The sequence below is a fragment of the Primulina eburnea genome, chromosome 4 (genome assembly GCF_022965805.1).
Source record: "Primulina eburnea isolate SZY01 chromosome 4, ASM2296580v1, whole genome shotgun sequence".
NCBI classification, from domain to species: domain Eukaryota; kingdom Viridiplantae; phylum Streptophyta; class Magnoliopsida; order Lamiales; family Gesneriaceae; genus Primulina; species Primulina eburnea.
In genome coordinates this window covers 32,692,247-32,711,937 of record NC_133104.1, presented here as the reverse complement: position 1 = coordinate 32,711,937, position 19,691 = coordinate 32,692,247, and the positions used below count along the sequence as shown (strand labels likewise).

At 35.8% G+C, this 19,691-nt stretch overlaps 3 protein-coding genes across 37 annotated transcripts; 2 read left to right on the top strand and 1 right to left on the bottom strand.

Annotated features, from left to right (window-relative positions):
* Positions 1 to 690: 690 nt before the first annotated feature.
* Positions 691 to 8,868, bottom strand: LOC140830965 (uncharacterized). 2 transcript variants are annotated; one of them, XR_012117736.1, is made up of 2 exons: positions 8,623 to 8,868; positions 691 to 964 (listed from the first exon to the last, which is right to left on the bottom strand). XR_012117736.1 is itself a non-coding variant. In XM_073194586.1 (2 exons), exons 1-2 carry the CDS (start codon positions 6,881 to 6,883, stop codon positions 900 to 902), a joined length of 804 nt encoding a protein of 267 aa, XP_073050687.1. In that variant the 5' UTR covers positions 6,884 to 7,286; the 3' UTR covers positions 691 to 899. The 2 variants fall into 2 exon arrangements, 1 of the variants encoding a protein (XP_073050687.1); XM_073194586.1 differs by lacking the exon at positions 8,623 to 8,868 and adding an exon at positions 6,145 to 7,286.
* Positions 8,869 to 9,507: 639 nt separating this feature from the next.
* Positions 9,508 to 18,643, top strand: LOC140830963 (uncharacterized). 21 transcript variants are annotated; one of them, XR_012117726.1, is made up of 6 exons: positions 9,508 to 10,153; positions 11,308 to 11,629; positions 12,161 to 12,231; positions 12,949 to 13,031; positions 13,134 to 13,268; positions 18,185 to 18,643. XR_012117726.1 is itself a non-coding variant. In XM_073194575.1 (6 exons), exons 1-3 carry the CDS (start codon positions 9,937 to 9,939, stop codon positions 11,608 to 11,610), a joined length of 297 nt encoding a protein of 98 aa, XP_073050676.1. In that variant the 5' UTR covers positions 9,509 to 9,936; the 3' UTR covers positions 11,611 to 11,629; positions 12,161 to 12,231; positions 12,949 to 13,268; positions 18,185 to 18,643. The 21 variants fall into 21 exon arrangements, 14 of the variants coding, with proteins under 14 accessions (XP_073050676.1, XP_073050672.1, XP_073050665.1 ...); XM_073194575.1 differs by having other exon boundaries at positions 9,509 to 10,153; positions 11,308 to 11,349; positions 11,573 to 11,629; positions 12,949 to 13,268; XM_073194571.1 differs by having other exon boundaries at positions 9,509 to 10,153; positions 11,308 to 11,432; positions 11,573 to 11,629; positions 12,949 to 13,268.
* On the top strand, positions 14,809 to 18,643 carry LOC140830964 (uncharacterized). Of its 14 annotated transcripts, none has more exons than XR_012117735.1 (5): positions 14,809 to 15,424; positions 16,579 to 16,620; positions 16,844 to 16,900; positions 17,432 to 17,502; positions 18,220 to 18,643. XR_012117735.1 is itself a non-coding variant. In XM_073194583.1 (4 exons), the coding sequence occupies exons 1-3, from the start codon at positions 15,208 to 15,210 to the stop codon at positions 16,879 to 16,881; spliced, it is 297 nt and encodes a 98-aa protein (XP_073050684.1). In that variant the 5' UTR covers positions 14,809 to 15,207; the 3' UTR covers positions 16,882 to 16,900; positions 17,007 to 18,643. The 14 variants fall into 14 exon arrangements, 8 of the variants coding, with proteins under 8 accessions (XP_073050684.1, XP_073050686.1, XP_073050685.1 ...); XR_012117734.1 differs by having other exon boundaries at positions 16,579 to 16,703; XR_012117730.1 differs by having other exon boundaries at positions 16,579 to 16,713.
* Positions 18,644 to 19,691: the final 1,048 nt, after the last annotated feature.

The window sequence follows — 19,691 nt, the reverse complement described above, 5'->3', positions numbered from 1 at the left end:
TTTAGCTCTGAAATGCTCTCAATATTTCGGTGATGGGGGAGGGGAAATGGTAGTTAGGAGAGTGAGGGGAAGGGGTTGCAATATAAGAGGGATGGCTAGACTAAGTCTACCTCTTTTTGAAATTTGAATTTGTTTGATATCAAATGATTGTTGGAGGGATCATATGGCCGAATCCTACATGCTAAACAAGACTAGGATATTGATCTAATATTAATTAATTAAGGGTGATAAATAAATTAAAAGATTATCATGCTAAGGGATGACATGGAAAAGGTCAAAGGTGAGTTGGCAAGGAATTGATTAATCATCTAAGGGGGCCGAAAATCTGAAATAAAAAAATGAAGGGAAATATTGTTTAGTTAGTGTATTTTAAATCTGTAGAGCCCCATCTATCCTTTAATTAATTTAGTGAATTAACACTTCAATTAAGGAACTTAAATGAACTTATTTCCTACTCACCTCAAGTTACTTAAATAATTCCTTAACCCTCCTTCTAACTTAAATCAACTTATTAGCTAGCTAAAATAAACTCTGGGAATGATTTCTTATGTGAGGGCCCGTTATCCTAATAACGATTTATTAACATGCAATCATAATTAATCAGTAAACAGCGGAAAAGTGAGTTAAAAATTTGCGTTTGAGCCTATAAAAATTTGGCATTACCTTCCTGTAAATAGGACATACCAGAAAAACAAATACTCAAAATAAACAACATGTGCCCTCAATAAACACAACAGCATACACACGTGCCAATCAGACACGATCATGACATACACGAACCAAAATATCATAGAGCCGACAAGACTCGATAATACCATAATACAATCTTCCAAATATATACATATAGTATCTGGGAGACAGCAACGCCACGAAGTACATAAATACCATTGAGCCCACTCTCAAGGAGCTCTGGTACTTCCTGAGGCTTCCTCTCGAGCGCCTGAGGTCGAACCACCTGTACCACCTGTCATGTCCACACACAAAAGACACGACAGCCCCCTCTCGATGGTCAGTAACCCCAGTACGAGACATCAAGAAACCACGATATATGACATAGAAATGCAATGATGCCATGCATGAATGCAATGCATGAATAGGTGCAAGATATCAGGATATCAGGAGTCAAATGATCGATATCAACAATCATACATATATGCTCGAGCTGGTCCACGACTCAGTGGACCGTGCCTGGGATATGGCCCAGCCTCGAAGCCAGCAACTACCTAAGCCGGACCGAATCAAGGTAGCCAAACATCTCCAGGACACCATATCATATCATATATATAACGGATCTCAACCGAAATATAACTGGATCTCAATAATAGATAGGCTCAATATGATATGTTCAGTGGTATTGATGTGTCTAACCAAAATAAAATGTGTGTGAACCAAAGAAATATTTTATTTTATTTTGCACATCAATTACCAACTGATAATATGCGAGTCAGCATATAATATCACATAAATCAGCAAATAGCAAATAAATCATACACAGGATCATCAGATGCCTCTGTCAGACATCGTGAAAATAACTGATCTCTACGTACCTCTACTAATTTACCAGTAACTTAAATCCTCAAGAAAATCCTGGAAATGCCAACTCAGAAAAATCACCTGAATATTAATTTAAATGGTCTTATTATCACATAAAAATTCCACAACCATTTAAGTTCACTAAAAATCCAATTTCAACAATTTAGGCATTTTAAATTCCTAAAATTCCAATATGCAACTAAAATGCCTAAAATCAATCATTTCTATTTTATCGTCGCAATTATTCTTTTTAGCTTTAAATGACGCCAAAATAATATTTAAGCGACTGCGATAAATTCTAGGTTCACGAGATTATACCTCCCAACTCGCACAATACCGGAACCTACAACAAGAACCCAAAAAATTAATTAATAATGATACAATATTGGAGTCTAAATTGAGTTAAATTCACATAGGCAACGATTCGCACCGATACAACTTGTAATCCCGACAACAGTGACTGGAAATCGAGCCTAACCCAAAGCTAACCGGCAACAGGCGGCAAACTCGCCGGAGAAGATGACCGGAATCACGCAGAAAAACGAAGCCGACGGGTCGTTCTCGAAAATTTACAAAAGTAGTACCAAAAGAAAGCTTATGACATAAGGAACAAAACCCCTCAATCAATTTTGAGTTTTGAGTGGCGGAACACGGCGATTTCAGCGACGAAACCAGCGGTGTTTTCCGATGGGTTTTCAGAAGGCACGATTTTACCTAGCAAGAGTGGTATCAATGGAAAGCTTACGTCGAGAGCTTTCCATTCGTATATTTACTTGAATTTTTAGGCGAGAGGTGTGGCCACAATCGACGGTCAAAGGTGGCGAAAATGAGGTGGAAGCTTTGGATGGAAAGTTAGGTTGAGGAGAGAGAAATCGGTGGTGATGATGATTATTATTTTATATAATATATATATATATAAATATATATATATATTTTATCTTTTCGGGTTCGAAATTTGATCCGGTCTATTTTATTTCAACTCTTGTGTGCTATAAAATTTAAATATGCATAAACACACAATTTAATTATTTGGTTTAATTATTTTAAATTCCTCAATTTAAAATAATTAATCTTAATTATCGTCAGATCACATATAATTAAATCGGGTCATTACATTTCTCCCCCTCTAACAAAAGATTTCGTCCTCGAAATCGAAACACACAACACACCTTATATACAACCTAGTCACATATCTACCATTGATAGTACATAGGAAAGTCAGAGTACATGGAATAATTTGTGACAATTTCAAACAAGTGAGGCCATTCTTGCCGCATTTTAGCCTCCAATTCCCATGTTGCCTCTTCAGTCCCATGTCTACTCCACTGTACCATAACCAGTGGAATCGTCTTATTTCGAAGTTGTTTATCCTTTCGATTAAGAATCTGTATAGGATACTCAACATAGCTAAGAGAACTGTCCAACTCCACATCCTCGGGTCTCAGAACATGAGATGGATCTGGCTCATACTTCCGCAGCATAGATACATGAAACACATCATGAATAGCAGACAAACTCTGCGGCAAGTCCAATCTATAAGCCAATAAACCAATCCTCTCAATAATAGTCTATGGTCCAATATAACGTGGAGCTAACTTCCCTTTTCTCCCAAATCTCATCGTTCCACGAAACGGTGAGACTTTCAAGAAAACTTGATCGCCAACTTGAAATTCTAAAGGTCTACGTCTTTTATTTGCACAGCTAGCTTGACGATCCTGAGATGCTTTCATTCTTTTCTAATCAAATTTATCTTTTCATTCATTTATTCAACGAACTCAAGTTGTGCCAATGGTTCCAACTTCATTCCAACATACGGGAGATCGACACCTTCTACCATACAAAGCTTCGAATGGTGCCATCCCAATAGTTGTTTGAAAACTATTATTGTAGGATAATTCAACCAACGGTAAAGATTCTTGCCAGTTTCCCCCAAAATCCATTACCATTGATCGTAACATATCTTCCAAAGTTTGTAAAGTCCTCTCTGTCTGACCATCTGTTTGGGGATGATAATCTGCACTTATTGCCAACTTAGTACCCAAAGCATTCTGAAGACTACTCCAAAACTTGGAAGCAAATCTAGGATCTCGGTCAATACAATAGATACTGGAACTCCATGCAATCGAATAACATTATCCACATATAATCGTGCCATTTTATTATAAGCATAAGTACGATTGTATGGAATAAAATGTGCTGATTTAGACAATCTGTCGACTATCACCCAGATAGCATCACAACCTCTGTTTGATCTGGGCAAGTGAGTCACGAAATCCATTGCAATATGTTCCCAGTTCCATTGTGGTATTTCTAAACTCTGTAACATACCTCCAGGTTTCATTCTCTCGGCTTTAACCTGCTGGCATGTCAAACATTTCGCTACAAATTCGGAAATATCTCTTTTCATCACATCCCACCAGAAATATGGCTTCAGTATGTGGTACATTCTATGAGTACCAGGATGAACACTATGACGGCTACAATGTGCCTCTTGATGCAATGCTTCTCTCAATCCTGTAACATTTGGTACCACTAACATGTTATTCATTCGTAAACAACCATCTGATGAGATATTGTATTTATCTGGATTACCAGACAAAACCAGATCTTTCGATTTCTGAACCTGTGAATCATTCTTTTGAGCTTTCTTGATCTTCGAAATAATCTTCGGCTCAAATTGTAAAGCAGATATAATAAAATGATTGCCTTTCGGCTGAAAATTCCAACCAGAAGTACATAAATCATCATAATTCTGCCAGACATGGATAGATGCTATCATAACATCCTGATACTTCCGACTTAATGCATCTGCAACTTGATTCATTTTTCCTGGCCGATACTGTATTTCACAGTCAAAATCTTTCAACAAATCTAACCATAGTCTCTGCCTCATATTCAGTTCTGATTGAGTAAACAGATATTTCAAACTCTTATGATCTGAGTAAATAATAAACTGCTCACCGTATAGATAATGTCGCCAAACTTTTAAAGCAAAAACAATGGCTGCCAGTTCAAGATCATGAACTGGATATCGGGATTCGTGTGTTTTCAATTGCTTGAAGCATATGCGATAACTTTTCCATGTTGCATTAAAACACATCCCAAAACCTCTTGATGATGCATCAGTACAAACCACAAATCCACCTGATCCAGATGGTAATTACAACACTGGTGCTGTTGTCAGCTTCTCTTTCAATGTAAGAAAACTATTCTCACATTCATCTGACCAAATAAATCTTGCATCTTTCTTCATCAGTTGGGTAATAGGTCGGGCAATCTGCGAAAATCCTTCAATGAATCGTCTGTAATAACCAGCCAATTCCATAAAACTTCGAATCTCTGGTATATTGGTTGGTCTAGCTCAATTCAGGACTGCTTCAACTTTACTCGGATCTACAGTTATACCTTGGGCTGATATCACATGACCCAAAAATATCACGCTATCCATCCAAAATTCACACTTCGACAACTTAGCATACAATTGAGAATCTCGAAGTGTTTGAAGAACCAATCGTAAATGCTCTTTATGTTCCCGTTTTGATCTCGAATACACCAGTATATCATCAATAAAGACAATCACAAATTTATCCAGAAAATTTCTGAACACTCTATTCATCAAATCCATAAATACTGCTGGTGCATTTGTTAAACCAAATGGCATTACTAGAAATTCATAATGCCAATATCTAGTTCTAAAAGCTGTTTTAGGAACATCGTCTTCTCTAACCCGAAGTTGATGGTATCCTGATCGAAGATCAATCTTCGAGTAAACATAATTTCCTTGAAGCTGATCAAACAAGTCATCAATTCTAGGCAGAGGGTATTTATTTTTAACAGTAACTCGATTGAGCTGCCTATAATCGATGCACATTCTCATGGAACCATCTTTCTTCTTTACGAACAGTACAGGTGCTCCCCAGGGTGACATACTAGGGCGTATATAACATTTTTCGAGTAAATCCTGTAACTATTCTTTCAATTCTTTTAGTTCTGCAGGAGCCATTCTGTACGGCGCTCTAGAGATTGGCGCAGTACCCGGCATCAAGTCGATGCTAAAATCTATTTCTCTCTGCGGTGGAAAGCCTGGTATTTCTTCAGGAAAGACATCAGGAAATTCTTTCGCTATTGGGATATCAGATAATTTCGGTTCTTTCTTGGTAGCATCCACAGCATAAACCATATATCCCTCATTTCCTAAAGATAATAATCTAAACATTTCCATCGCTGAGACTAGCGGTATCTTAGCCGTGATCCTCGACCATAAAAATTCCATTTGCTACCATATTATGGCTTAAATCGTACTACACCATGAAAAAATCTACAGTGGCTCGATAACTAGACAGTGTGTCCATACCAATGATACAATCAAAATCATGCATCGGTAATACAATCAAGTTTGTGATCATAATGCTATCATCGAAATGCAACACACAGTCTAACACAATTTTCCCAGATGGAATAATCGACCAGCTGGCGTAGACACAGATACAGTTTCATGAAATGTTGTAGTCCAGAGTTCATATTTATCAACATAATCGGATGCAATGAATGAATGAGATGCTCCAGTATCAAATAAAACTCGTGCAATATGATCGTAAATAAGGCAAGTACCTGTGATCACCCCGCCTGGAGCCTCTCTAGCCTGATCCTCGATAAAAGCATATACTCGAGCTTGTTGAGGACCTTGGAAAGACTGTGGCACATTACCCCTGACCTGTGGGTAACTAGACTGCTGATAAGACGGTGCAGGAGCAAATGGTCGCTGAGATGAGCCACCTGGAAAACTACCTCTGGCATAAGGCAACTGCTGTGGCTGCATCTGTCCCTGTGCACGGTTCGGACAAACTCTGGCAAAATGACCTGACTGACCACAAGTTTGACATGAACCCAATACTCCACTACACTGTGCAGTAGGATGTCTTCCTCCGCATCGATCACAGTAAATCACGGGGTACTGTCCACCTGTCACACTTTGTGAACTGCTCGAACTAGAGAAACTGGACTGATATTTCTTCTTGAACTGTTTTCCTTTTGGTCTGAATTGTTTTTGTTTCTGCTGTTGGTATGACTGCTGAGATGGAAAAGATGGTGTACCTGCTGAAAAAAATGAACCACCACTAGGAATTTGTGGAGCATGTGGTTGTCTACCCCTTTTCAATCCAGCTTCAATTCCAATCGCCTTGTCAACAGCTTCGGCATAAGTTGCAGGCAACCCAGCCATAACCATAGCATGTATTTGGTAGTCCAGTCCTTCCAAAAATTTTGAAATTTTCCCTTTTTCACTCACGGCCACATGTGGTACATAAGTGAGAAGAGCAGAAAGTTGTCGAGCATATTCTTCCACAGACATATTACCCTAAACGAGTCGATAAAATTCAGATTCTCTGGCTGAGTAGTAGGATGGCGGAGCATATTCTTGGAGAAATTTAGCACGAAACACCTCCCAAGAAATCTGACTACCTGTTTGTTGCAGTACATTTGTAGTAGCCTCCCACCAACGCTGTGCACGATCCCGTAGTTGGAGGACTGCCATAGTTAACCTTCTATCAGCATCATAATGTACTATGTTGAACAGGAATTCCATGTGTTTCAACCATCCTTCTGCTCGATCACTGCCTTCATTTCCAAAGAATTTCGCAGGATGCATATTCTGAAATCGAGCTACAGCCAATTCCATTTCATCAACTCGGTGCACTAACTGCTCTACCTCTGCATCTGCTTTAGCGGCTATCTCTGCAGCTGGACGCCCACGCCTACCTCGAGAAACTCTGTCATTTCCTCCGATATTCTGTGCCCCAGACTCCTGAGCCACTTCTTTTCCTTTCCCTTTATTTCCTCTAGTTGCCATTCTACAGGATTTAAGGTTAAATTCCAAAATATTCAATAACCTCAATATGAGCCAAAACACTGAAATAAAACTCAAATGTATAATCTACATGTCATATCCCTAAGATACTAACACGTAATTCATTCCAGGCAAGAGCAAGTAATTTCAAATAATCAAACACATGCGCACAAATTTTTTGTGCCTAAACTCGAGTGTACTAACTCTAGTGCGAGCGTATCCCAGTCTACGCTCTCATACCAACTGTGAGGGCCCGTTATCCTAATAACGATTTATTAACATGCAATCATAATTAATCAGTAAACAGCGGAAAAGTGAGTTAAAAATTTGCGTTTGGGCCTATAAAAATTTCGGCATTACCTTCCTGTAAATAGGACATACCAGAAAAACAAATACTCAAAATAAACAACATGTGCCCTCAATAAACACAACAGCATACACACGTGCCAACCAGACACGATCATGACATACACGAACCAAAATATCATAGAGCAGACAAGACTCGATAATACCATAATACAATCTTCCAAATATATACATATAGTATCTGGGAGACAGCAACGCCACGAAGTACCTAAATACCACTGAGACCACTCTCAAGGAGCTCTGGTACTTCCTGAGGCTTCCTCTCGAGCGCCTGAGATCGAACCACCTTTACCACCTGTCATGTCCACACACAAAAGACACGACAGGCCCCTCTCGGGGGTCAGTAACCCCTGTACGAGACATCAAGAAACCACGATATATGACATAGAAATGCAATGATGCCATGCATGAATGCAATGCATGAATAGGTGCAAGATATCAGGATATCAGGAGTCAAATGATCGATATCAACAATCATACATATATGCTCGAGCTGGTCCACGACTCAGTGGACCGTGCCTGGGATATGGCCCAGCCTCGAAGCCAACAACTAACTAAGCCGGACCGAATCAAGGTAGCCAAACATCTCCAGGACACCATATCATATCATATATATAACGGATCTCAACCGAAATATAACTGGATCTCAATAATAGATAGGCTCAATATGATATGTTCAGTGGTATTGATGTGTCTAACCAAAATAAAATGTGTGTGAACCAAAGAAATATTTTATTTTATTTTGCACATCAATTACCAACTGATAATATGCGAGTCAGCATATAATATCACGTAAATCAGCAAATAGCAAATAAATCATACACATGATCATCAGATGCCTCTGTCAGACATCGTGAAAATAACTGATCTCTACGTACCTCAACTAATTTACCAGTAACTTAAATCCTCAAGAAAATCCTAGAAATGCCAACTCAGAAAAATCACCTGAATATTAATTTAAATGGTCTTATTATCACATAAAAATTCCACAACCATTTAAGTTCACTAAAAATCCAATTTCAACAATTTAGGCATTTTAAATTCCTAAAATTCCAATATGCAACTAAAATGCCTAAAATCAATCATTTCTATTTTATCGTCGCAATTATTCTTTTTAGCTTTAAATGACGACAAAATAATATTTAAGCGACTGCGATAAATTCTAGGTTCACGAGATTATACCTCCCAACTCGCACAATACCGGAACCTACAACAAGAACCCAAAAAATTAATTAATAATGATACAATATTGGAGTCTAAATTGAGTTAAATTCACATAGGCAACGATTCGCACCGATACAACTTGTAATCCCGACAACAGTGACTGGAAATCGAGCCTAAACCAAAGCTAACCGGCAATAGGCGGCAAACTCGCCGGAGAAGATGACCGGAATCACGCAGAAAAACGAAGCCGACGGGTCGTTCTCGAAAATTTACAAAAGTAGTACCAAAAGAAAGCTTATGACATAAGGAACAAAACCCCTCAATCAATTTTGAGTTTTGAGTGGCGGAACACGGCGATTTCAGCGACGAAACCAGCGGCGTTTTCCGATGGGTTTTCAGAAGGCACGATTTTACCTAGCAAGAGTGGTATCAATGGAAAGCTTACGTCGAGAGCTTTCAATTCGTATATTTACTTGAATTTTTAGGCGAGCGGTGTGGCTACAATCGACGGTCAAAGGTGGCGAAAATGAGGTGGAAGCTTTGGACGGAAAGTTACGGTTGAGGAGAGAGAAATCGGTGGTGATGATGATTATTATTTTATATATATATATATATATATATATCTCTACTATTTTATTAAAGTTCCGATGCTTATACAAACTGCCATGTGCGGACACCAAATTTTTCTGACCATTTTACCCTTTTGCTTAATATTTTTTTCTATCCAAATAACACCACGTCTCCAAAACCGTCTCCAAAACTTCCCTTTCAAACCCTTCATGCTGCACGGACTGCCGTTGCCCAGGAGAGGCGCGCTTAGCAACAGTCCGACCGACAAAGACGATAAATTCCCTAACACTGGGGTGTTGACACTGGGGTGTTGGAAAAAACCGAAACTTCTTAGATCCGACGCTTTCGCCAGTATAACTGGATCTAAACCCTCCGGGCTGCATTTCAATACCATAATTGCAAGCTTAACCGCCATCTCTTTCTATTCTCTAATTGTCGTACAATTGGATTGATTCGCCATGAAAAGTCCACGTCCCGGCGGTGTACGGAGGGGCTCCGCCCTCAATACACTGGATGAGGTGGCAGATTCGTTGGCTTCCTCCGCATCCTACTCGGAATCTTTCCAAAGCGCAGCCTCTAGGAGCGCTATCCGCTCCATCACCGACACTCTGCTGGGATGCTTCACTCCTGTTTGTTCGTCGAAAAGCACGAGCAACGTCTTCACTGATTCTTCTGGTAAACGATTTTTTTTTGTAAACTTTTTAATAAATGTCTTGAAGCTTTCTTTGTCTGTGTGCATTTATAGGGTGTTTCTATCAGATTTGGCGTGTTTTTTTTTTTTAAATTATTCTTACGTGTTGCTTTGATGCATAGTTTTTGGTCTGAAATAATTGTTCGAAAAAATATTGAGTATGATTATAACAATTACAAATATTAGTTGAGATAAAGTAATGAAATTAAGATAACGAAGAGCTATAATTGAGATCATAGACTAAAGAAATTAAGCGAACAAATTATAGATCTGCCGGAAGTGTCAGCAGACCCGCGGACAACGGTAGAGCAAATAGGAAGCCAATGGTGCCACAGAAACTGTATTGAATAGTTTCAAATATTTAGCTGGTAGAGCTTGAATTCTCGCCACGAACTAACTAGAAACATTGAGATAGAGATAAATCCCCCAAGTAGAGAGTAGTAGACATTGCATCGTTCAAGGAACGATAGGGACTCATTTACGATAGTTCTTGCGGCAGAGCTATGGCTCGGTTCAGTAAATAACACAACTTTATATCATATTGGCAAACCAGGTTCGAATGGATATAAATTCTAGCTCTCAGCTTCTCATATAGGCATACTTTAAGAGACACATACATCACTACTTTCGGCAAATAAAATCCGTTCCAAACTGTCTTTGAATGCACGGTGGGTTATTTTTCAAAAAGGAAGATTGGTTATTCCACAAACTTTCATTAATTGGGGGGAGCCTCAGGGACTTGCTAAAAAAATTTACGCAGTTTGTGCTGTATGGCATTGAAGAGGTTGATATGCTCAGATTTTTGCAAAAAGGCATTGATTGATGAAATCGTATCATGTAAAGTTTGCCAATTGAATAGGATTACAGATATTATGAAAAAGATGATTTTGCTGATACACATTGTTTGATGATCATGTTTCTTTGGATACAAAATGTCTCTCTGTCATGATTTATTCACGTAAGATAATTCACTAGAAACAAAAATCCCCAGGAACTTAATTTTATGCTATTGTGCGGCTCAAATCACTTTCAGATACAATTTTAAATTGAAGATGCCACCCTCTTCCGCATTCGATGCCGGAATGCAAGTTGAATATGAATAAGGAATTGTATGGTTCGTCGATATTTTTTGTATCAGGTGCTTCAACTTCGGGCAACGAGAGGAGACGCGTCATTTATGGTAATTCAAATGCTTCAACTCACTCAAAAGAACCTGGTAGTGTTAAATTCACCATAGAAGAGATTAACAAAGCCACCATAATCGTAATTTCTGGTCGCCTCTCTCCTCCTTCAGCTTCTTCGTCTTTTTTCCCCCTTAATTTATCTGTTGGTCAATGTATTCCGCACCCCTCTTTCAAGAAACAGATACTCCTCAATATATTTTCTGCTGTTTGATTTTGCAGGTGCTATGGTTCTGAGCGCTTCGGAGAGAGTTATTTAAGTATATTTTTGTTCAGAAGGTAAGAAATGGTGAGACTTCTTCATTTTTGTATAGTTTTTCTTCTTTTTTTTTTTTTATTTATCCTCTTTTATTTACGGTATTTGTTTCGTTTTTTTTGGTGAAAGCTCTAATGATTCGTGGGCAGAGACAAAAAATCCTTCAGTTTCATCCTCACCGGAGCCTAATTTGTTCAAGAAATTCAAACCCAATATCCCTTAGTTCATTGCTTATTTCATCTGAATTTGTCATAAAAATTAAAGTTCAATTTACATATTTTGTTGAATAATATATGTATGAATGTAATGTTAAATGCCAGCCATCTTTGCAATTCAATCCACGTCCACCTTCATGTAGGAGTATCATCATATTTGAACCAGGGCCAGGGGTCGTTAGTATTATCTGCAAAATCTAAAGTTTGTTAATTTGTCATATGATATTGAAATGACTGAATATGACCAACTTTGCTGGAGCAGTTTCATATATTTAAAGTTTGTTAATCTGTCATATGATATTGAAATGACTGAATATGACCAACTTCTCCTCCATTTAGAGTGCACTTCTACAGCGTGGTGGTGAAGTTAATTTGACTTTGGGCGGCATCTATCTCAATAATTAAGGAAGGTAAATGGTCTCTCTTTTCATGATGTTATGTCTATAATAATGGTGTTTGATGTTATGCAAAGTTTGCACAAGTTGACACAAAAATAATTGAATTAAATAAAAGTAGATGAGAAGTTGTAGAATCGTCGTTCCCTCTGAAATTTAAAAAAATTTAAAAAATAATGTAAAGTTTTTCGTGAAATAATGTAAAGTTTTGGTTCTTTTCGCTTTGGGAATGAGATACGGGCTTCAACAGTCATACATTATAATTTTTATTCCTTTGTGATTTTGCATAATTTTGGTTTGGATTCGTAACTCAATGTTCCATGATGCTTTCTCAATATTTGAATTTAATATTCAACAAAAAAAATAATACTGCCTTCTCAATACTTGAATTTAATATTCAACAAAAAAAAATAATACTGCCTTCTCCATACTTGAATTTAATATTCAACAAAAAAAAAATACTACGCCAATATAATGATTTCATTTGTTTTTGGTGTTTTGTTTTGAGGTATGAGACGTGTGAGTTTTATCTTTTACAAAATGATAGACAACTACGACCCTCATTAAATTTTAAACTGATTTTTTTCATTTAAGGATTTTAAAAATGTTTATTTAAGGATTTTAGAAAAGTTTATTTATTTACATTGTATTTAGCGAATGCTTTTATTTACCGTGTATTTAGCGAAATCCTTTGCAGTAGTTTACATTTTGTTCTGTCATTGTATATTTTAGAAATTTTGTTATGTTTCTGGATCCTTACCACCTGGTCAACCTCCCCAAATGGAGTGGTCTATTGCCCAAGCCATAACTTACAGGTACTCCAAGATCTTAGTCATGAGTTTGAAAGAAACCAGCAAATGAATATGCAATGCATCAAATATTTATCAAGAAAACTACACTTGAAACGGTGTTCACAGGTGGAACCTGACATCAAATGCAGCTAGGCAAAACCCTTCGGGTTCTTTCCATTACGGGAAAATAAATGTTTCTAAAATGTTTATTTATTTATCGTGTATTTAGCGAAATCTTTGCAGTAGTTTACATTTTGTTCTGTCATATCGAATTTTTATAGCACGCTTTAATAGATTGTTTTATTTATTTTGTGTGTTTAGGTTGAACTATAGTATGATTCGATAAAATGAATATTTTCTTATTACGCTTGACCATAAAAAGGTTTAGCTTATGTATAAAATTCTTAAGGATATCTATCACTTGAATATTTTTTTCAATTTAGTAGGTGAATGTAGAAGACAAATTTTAGGTTTTTTATATTCAATAAATTTTAGTTTAATGATATTCTCATATTTTTAGACAATTTTTTGCCTATTTATTTATTTTTTTTACATTGAAATTTATCATTATTTCATATGATATGATATTACTGATTCAAAATAATATTATTTTTAATATCAACATATTTATCATGTGAGATAACAAATTGAGTTTTGCATATTTATTTAAGCTTTTTAATCCCTTGCTTTTCATGGATCAAGTACAAATTTTTTTACAGTCATGGTGTTGGGCAATCACGAAGGTTTAATATCTTAATGTCATATATTCATGACACACGCAACGTGTGTGCCTCGGTGGCTAGTATATATTATGTGTGTTTATCTTTTATCTTTTCGAGTTCGAAATTTGATCCGGTCTATTTTATTTCAACTCTTGTGTGCTATAAAATTTAAATATGCATAAACACACAATTTATTTATTTGGATTAATTATTTTAAATTCCTCAATTTAAAATAATTAATCTTAATTATCGTCAGATCACATATAATTAAATCGGGTCATTACATCTTAATCTTAAATTTTATCTCAAAACTCCAACTCCAGTCCGGCCTCACTGAATTAACTGAAAAGATAAAAATTAAAATACTGCATAAAATAATTAACTTTAAAGAAAATAATTTAAATACTCATGCAATAAAATCATTTAATTAAAAATACTAGAATTATGCATGTCTTATACATAGTTTAATTTACGGGTTCTACATAGGGAATCATGGGGCGATGCTACTAGACGCTCTTACCATGGTTCGATGAATTTAATCAGAAATATGAATTCTGTCATTCTCATAATAAATTGTTGATGCATAGAATGACGCTAATTAGGGTAAGCCCGAATAAAGGATTATGTCCTGAATCACAAGGAGTTGTGAACCCACGGCTAGCTGTATCCATGAACCATTGAGGGTCACACAAGCATTGGATCATTTGTTCCCGTTGAGAGAATAAATTCAAGGAGTTGAATTTATATTATGATATAGTAAATTCAAAGAGTTGAATTTATGATAACTAAATTTTGAGAAAATAAATTCAAGGAGTTGAATTTATTAGATCAAGAAGGTAAATTTATGCAATTTAGAAATAATAAATTCAAGGAGTTGAATTTATAAAATTTGAGGATTTAATTTATTAAACTCAAAAGTTTAGTTTATTAAATATTAAATTTTGAAGATAAGAAATTCAAGGAGTTGAATTTATAATTTAAATATTAAATTCAAATGTTGAATTTATAAGGATTTAAATAAAATGTAATGGGTATATGTATAATGGGTTTGTAGGAGTACAAGACCAACATATCTCTACTATTTTATTAAAGTTCCGATGCTTATACAAACTGCCATGTGCGGACACCAAATTTTTCTGACCATTTTACCCTTTTGCTTAATATTTTTTTCTATCCAAATAACACCACGTCTCCAAAACCGTCTCCAAAACTTCCCTTTCAAACCCTTCATGCTGCACGGACTGCCGTTGCCCAGGAGAGGCGCGCTTAGCAACAGTCCGACCGACAAAGACGATAAATTCCCTAACACTGGGGTGTTGACACTGGGGTGTTGGAAAAAACCGAAACTTCTTAGATCCGACGCTTTCGCCAGTATAACTGGATCTAAACCCTCCGGGCTGCATTTCAATACCATAATTGCAAGCTTAACCGCCATCTCTTTCTATTCTCTAATTGTCGTACAATTGGATTGATTCGCCATGAAAAGTCCACGTCCCGGCGGTGTACGGAGGGGCTCCGCCCTCAATACACTGGATGAGGTGGCAGATTCGTTGGCTTCCTCCGCATCCTACTCGGAATCTTTCCAAAGCGCAGCCTCTAGGAGCGCTATCCGCTCCATCACCGACACTCTGCTGGGATGCTTCACTCCTGTTTGTTCGTCGAAAAGCACGAGCAACGTCTTCACTGATTCTTCTGGTAAACGATTTTTTTTTGTAAACTTTTTAATAAATGTCTTGAAGCTTTCTTTGTCTGTGTGCATTTATAGGGTGTTTCTATCAGATTTGGCGTGTTTTTTTTTTTTAAATTATTCTTACGTGTTGCTTTGATGCATAGTTTTTGGTCTGAAATAATTGTTCGAAAAAATATTGAGTATGATTATAACAATTACAAATATTAGTTGAGATAAAGTAATGAAATTAAGATAACGAAGAGCTATAATTGAGATCATAGACTAAAGAAATTAAGCGAACAAATTATAGATCTGCCGGAAGTGTCAGCAGACCCGCGGACAACGGTAGAGCAAATAGGAAGCCAATGGTGCCACAGAAACTGTATTGAATAGTTTCAAATATTTAGCTGGTAGAGCTTGAATTCTCGCCACGAACTAACTAGAAACATTGAGATAGAGATAAATCCCCCAAGTAGAGAGTAGTAGACATTGCATCGTTCAAGGAACGATAGGGACTCATTTACGATAGTTCTTGCGGCAGAGCTATGGCTCGGTTCAGTAAATAACACAACTTTATATCATATTGGCAAACCAGGTTCGAATGGATATAAATTCTAGCTCTCAGCTTCTCATATAGGCATACTTTAAGAGACACATACATCACTACTTTCGGCAAATAAAATCCGTTCCAAACTGTCTTTGAATGCACGGTGGGTTATTTTTCAAAAAGGAAGATTGGTTATTCCACAAACTTTCATTAATTGGGGGGAGCCTCAGGGACTTGCTAAAAAAATTTACGCAGTTTGTGCTGTATGGCATTGAAGAGGTTGATATGCTCAGATTTTTGCAAAAAGGCATTGATTGATGAAATCGTATCATGTAAAGTTTGCCAATTGAATAGGATTACAGATATTATGAAAAAGATGATTTTGCTGATACACATTGTTTGATGATCATGTTTCTTTGGATACAAAATGTCTCTCTGTCATGATTTATTCACGTAAGATAATTCACTAGAAACAAAAATCCCCAGGAACTTAATTTTATGCTATTGTGCGGCTCAAATCACTTTCAGATACAATTTTAAATTGAAGATGCCACCCTCTTCCGCATTCGATGCCGGAATGCAAGTTGAATATGAATAAGGAATTGTATGGTTCGTCGATATTTTTTGTATCAGGTGCTTCAACTTCGGGCAACGAGAGGAGACGCGTCATTTATGGTAATTCAAATGCTTCAACTCACTCAAAAGAACCTGGTAGTGTTAAATTCACCATAGAAGAGATTAACAAAGCCACCATAATCGTAATTTCTGGTCGCCTCTCTCCTCCTTCAGCTTCTTCGTCTTTTTTCCCCCTTAATTTATCTGTTGGTCAATGTATTCCGCACCCCTCTTTCAAGAAACAGATACTCCTCAATATATTTTCTGCTGTTTGATTTTGCAGGTGCTATGGTTCTGAGCGCTTCGGAGAGAGTTATTTAAGTATATTTTTGTTCAGAAGGTAAGAAATGGTGAGACTTCTTCATTTTTGTATAGTTTTTCTTCTTTTTTTTTTTTTATTTATCCTCTTTTATTTACGGTATTTGTTTCGTTTTTTTTGGTGAAAGCTCTAATGATTCGTGGGCAGAGACAAAAAATCCTTCAGTTTCATCCTCACCGGAGCCTAATTTGTTCAAGAAATTCAAACCCAATATCCCTTAGTTCATTGCTTATTTCATCTGAATTTGTCATAAAAATTAAAGTTCAATTTACATATTTTGTTGAATAATATATGTATGAATGTAATGTTAAATGCCAGCCATCTTTGCAATTCAATCCACGTCCACCTTCATGTAGGAGTATCATCATATTTGAACCAGGGCCAGGGGTCGTTAGTATTATCTGCAAAATCTAAAGTTTGTTAATTTGTCATATGATATTGAAATGACTGAATATGACCAACTTTGCTGGAGCAGTTTCATATATTTAAAGTTTGTTAATCTGTCATATGATATTGAAATGACTGAATATGACCAACTTCTCCTCCATTTAGAGTGCACTTCTACAGCGTGGTGGTGAAGTTAATTTGACTTTGGGCGGCATCTATCTCAATAATTAAGGAAGGTAAATGGTCTCTCTTTTCATGATGTTATGTCTATAATAATGGTGTTTGATGTTATGCAAAGTTTGCACAAGTTGACACAAAAATAATTGAATTAAATAAAAGTAGATGAGAAGTTGTAGAATCGTCGTTCCCTCTGAAATTTAAAAAAATTTAAAAAATAATGTAAAGTTTTTCGTGAAATAATGTAAAGTTTTGGTTCTTTTCGCTTTGGGAATGAGATACGGGCTTCAACAGTCATACATTATAATTTTTATTCCTTTGTGATTTTGCATAATTTTGGTTTGGATTCGTAACTCAATGTTCCATGATGCTTTCTCAATATTTGAATTTAATATTCAACAAAAAAAATAATACTGCCTTCTCAATACTTGAATTTAATATTCAACAAAAAAAAATAATACTGCCTTCTCCATACTTGAATTTAATATTCAACAAAAAAAAAATACTACGCCAATATAATGATTTCATTTGTTTTTGGTGTTTTGTTTTGAGGTATGAGACGTGTGAGTTTTATCTTTTACAAAATGATAGACAACTACGACCCTCATTAAATTTTAAACTGATTTTTTTCATTTAAGGATTTTAAAAATGTTTATTTAAGGATTTTAGAAAAGTTTATTTATTTACATTGTATTTAGCGAATGCTTTTATTTACCGTGTATTTAGCGAAATCCTTTGCAGTAGTTTACATTTTGTTCTGTCATTGTATATTTTAGAAATTTTGTTATGTTTCTGGATCCTTACCACCTGGTCAACCTCCCCAAATGGAGTGGTCTATTGCCCAAGCCATAACTTACAGGTACTCCAAGATCTTAGTCATGAGTTTGAAAGAAACCAGCAAATGAATATGCAATGCATCAAATATTTATCAAGAAAACTACACTTGAAACGGTGTTCACAGGTGGAACCTGACATCAAATGCAGCTAGGCAAAACCCTTCGGGTTCTTTCCATTACGGGAAAATAAATGTTTCTAAAATGTTTATTTATTTATCGTGTATTTAGCGAAATCTTTGCAGTAGTTTACATTTTGTTCTGTCATATCGAATTTTTATAGCACGCTTTAATAGATTGTTTTATTTATTTTGTGTGTTTAGGTTGAACTATAGTATGATTCGATAAAATGAATATTTTCTTATTACGCTTGACCATAAAAAGGTTTAGCTTATGTATAAAATTCTTAAGGATATCTATCACTTGAATATTTTTTTCAATTTAGTAGGTGAATGTAGAAGACAAATTTTAGGTTTTTTATATTCAATAAATTTTAGTTTAATGATATTCTCATATTTTTAGACAATTTTTTGCCTATTTATTTATTTTTTTTACATTGAAATTTATCATTATTTCATATGATATGATATTACTGATTCAAAATAATATTATTTTTAATATCAACATATTTATCATGTGAGATAACAAATTGAGTTTTGCATATTTATTTAAGCTTTTTAATCCCTTGCTTTTCATGGATCAAGTACAAATTTTTTTACAGTCATGGTGTTGGGCAATCACGAAGGTTTAATATCTTAATGTCATATATTCATGACACACGCAACGTGTGTGCCTCGGTGGCTAGTATATTATTAAGGTTCTTAATTGGACTTTAAAAGATTAATGAATAATTAAACTAGTTCGAATAGATTAATTAATTGATTAAGCCTATTAAGTATTTAATTTAATTAATGGGCCATAAGCTTATATATGTGTATTAGGCTTAGAGTTTAATTTAATTTATTCATAATTTTTGAAAACCCTAGCCTCTATCTCCTAAGGATTTTCGAAAATCCTCCTCTCTTTTTTTTTCTCAAATTTCGGCCTCCATCAAAATGTTTTTGATTTGAGATGCCTCTTGATTTTTAATTTCCAACGTTAAAAGTTCTTCCAAATATTCTAGTGCTATTTGGAAGAGAAACAAATTTTCTAGTCGTGGACCTGATTAGGAGGATTAAAGGAAGGAGATTTAAAGAAAGTTCGTAGGGAATTCATCAAGAACTATATCCGCCTATACCGGATTAGTTGGAGCCAAGTGATTTAATTCACTAAAGGTATAATTCTTACACCCTATGAATGTTTGTTCATAAAACCATACAAGTGCTCAAACATATATATTTTGATTGTCAAAATAAAATACAATTTTTAAACTTCCGCTGTATTTTGGGCACGAGAAAATCGAGACTTAACAATAG

Excerpts from the sequence above, each read along its gene's own strand:
- LOC140830965 (XM_073194586.1), bottom strand. The coding sequence starts at position 6,883 with ATGTCTGTGGAAGAATATGCTCGACAACTTTCTGCTCTTCTCACTTAT. Across the intron at positions 965-6,144 it reads TCCAGGCGGGGTGATCACAG|GTGGTACAGGTGGTTCGACC; the intron begins GTACTTGCCTTA and ends TGGACATGACAG.
- LOC140830963 (XM_073194564.1), top strand. The coding sequence starts at position 9,937 with ATGAAAAGTCCACGTCCCGGCGGTGTACGGAGGGGCTCCGCCCTCAAT. Across the intron at positions 10,154-11,307 it reads CGTCTTCACTGATTCTTCTG|GTGCTTCAACTTCGGGCAAC; the intron begins GTAAACGATTTT and ends TTTTTGTATCAG. Across the intron at positions 11,443-11,572 it reads CACCATAATCGTAATTTCTG|GTGCTATGGTTCTGAGCGCT; the intron begins GTCGCCTCTCTC and ends TTGATTTTGCAG.
- LOC140830964 (XM_073194577.1), top strand. The coding sequence starts at position 15,208 with ATGAAAAGTCCACGTCCCGGCGGTGTACGGAGGGGCTCCGCCCTCAAT. Across the intron at positions 15,425-16,578 it reads CGTCTTCACTGATTCTTCTG|GTGCTTCAACTTCGGGCAAC; the intron begins GTAAACGATTTT and ends TTTTTGTATCAG. Across the intron at positions 16,714-16,843 it reads CACCATAATCGTAATTTCTG|GTGCTATGGTTCTGAGCGCT; the intron begins GTCGCCTCTCTC and ends TTGATTTTGCAG.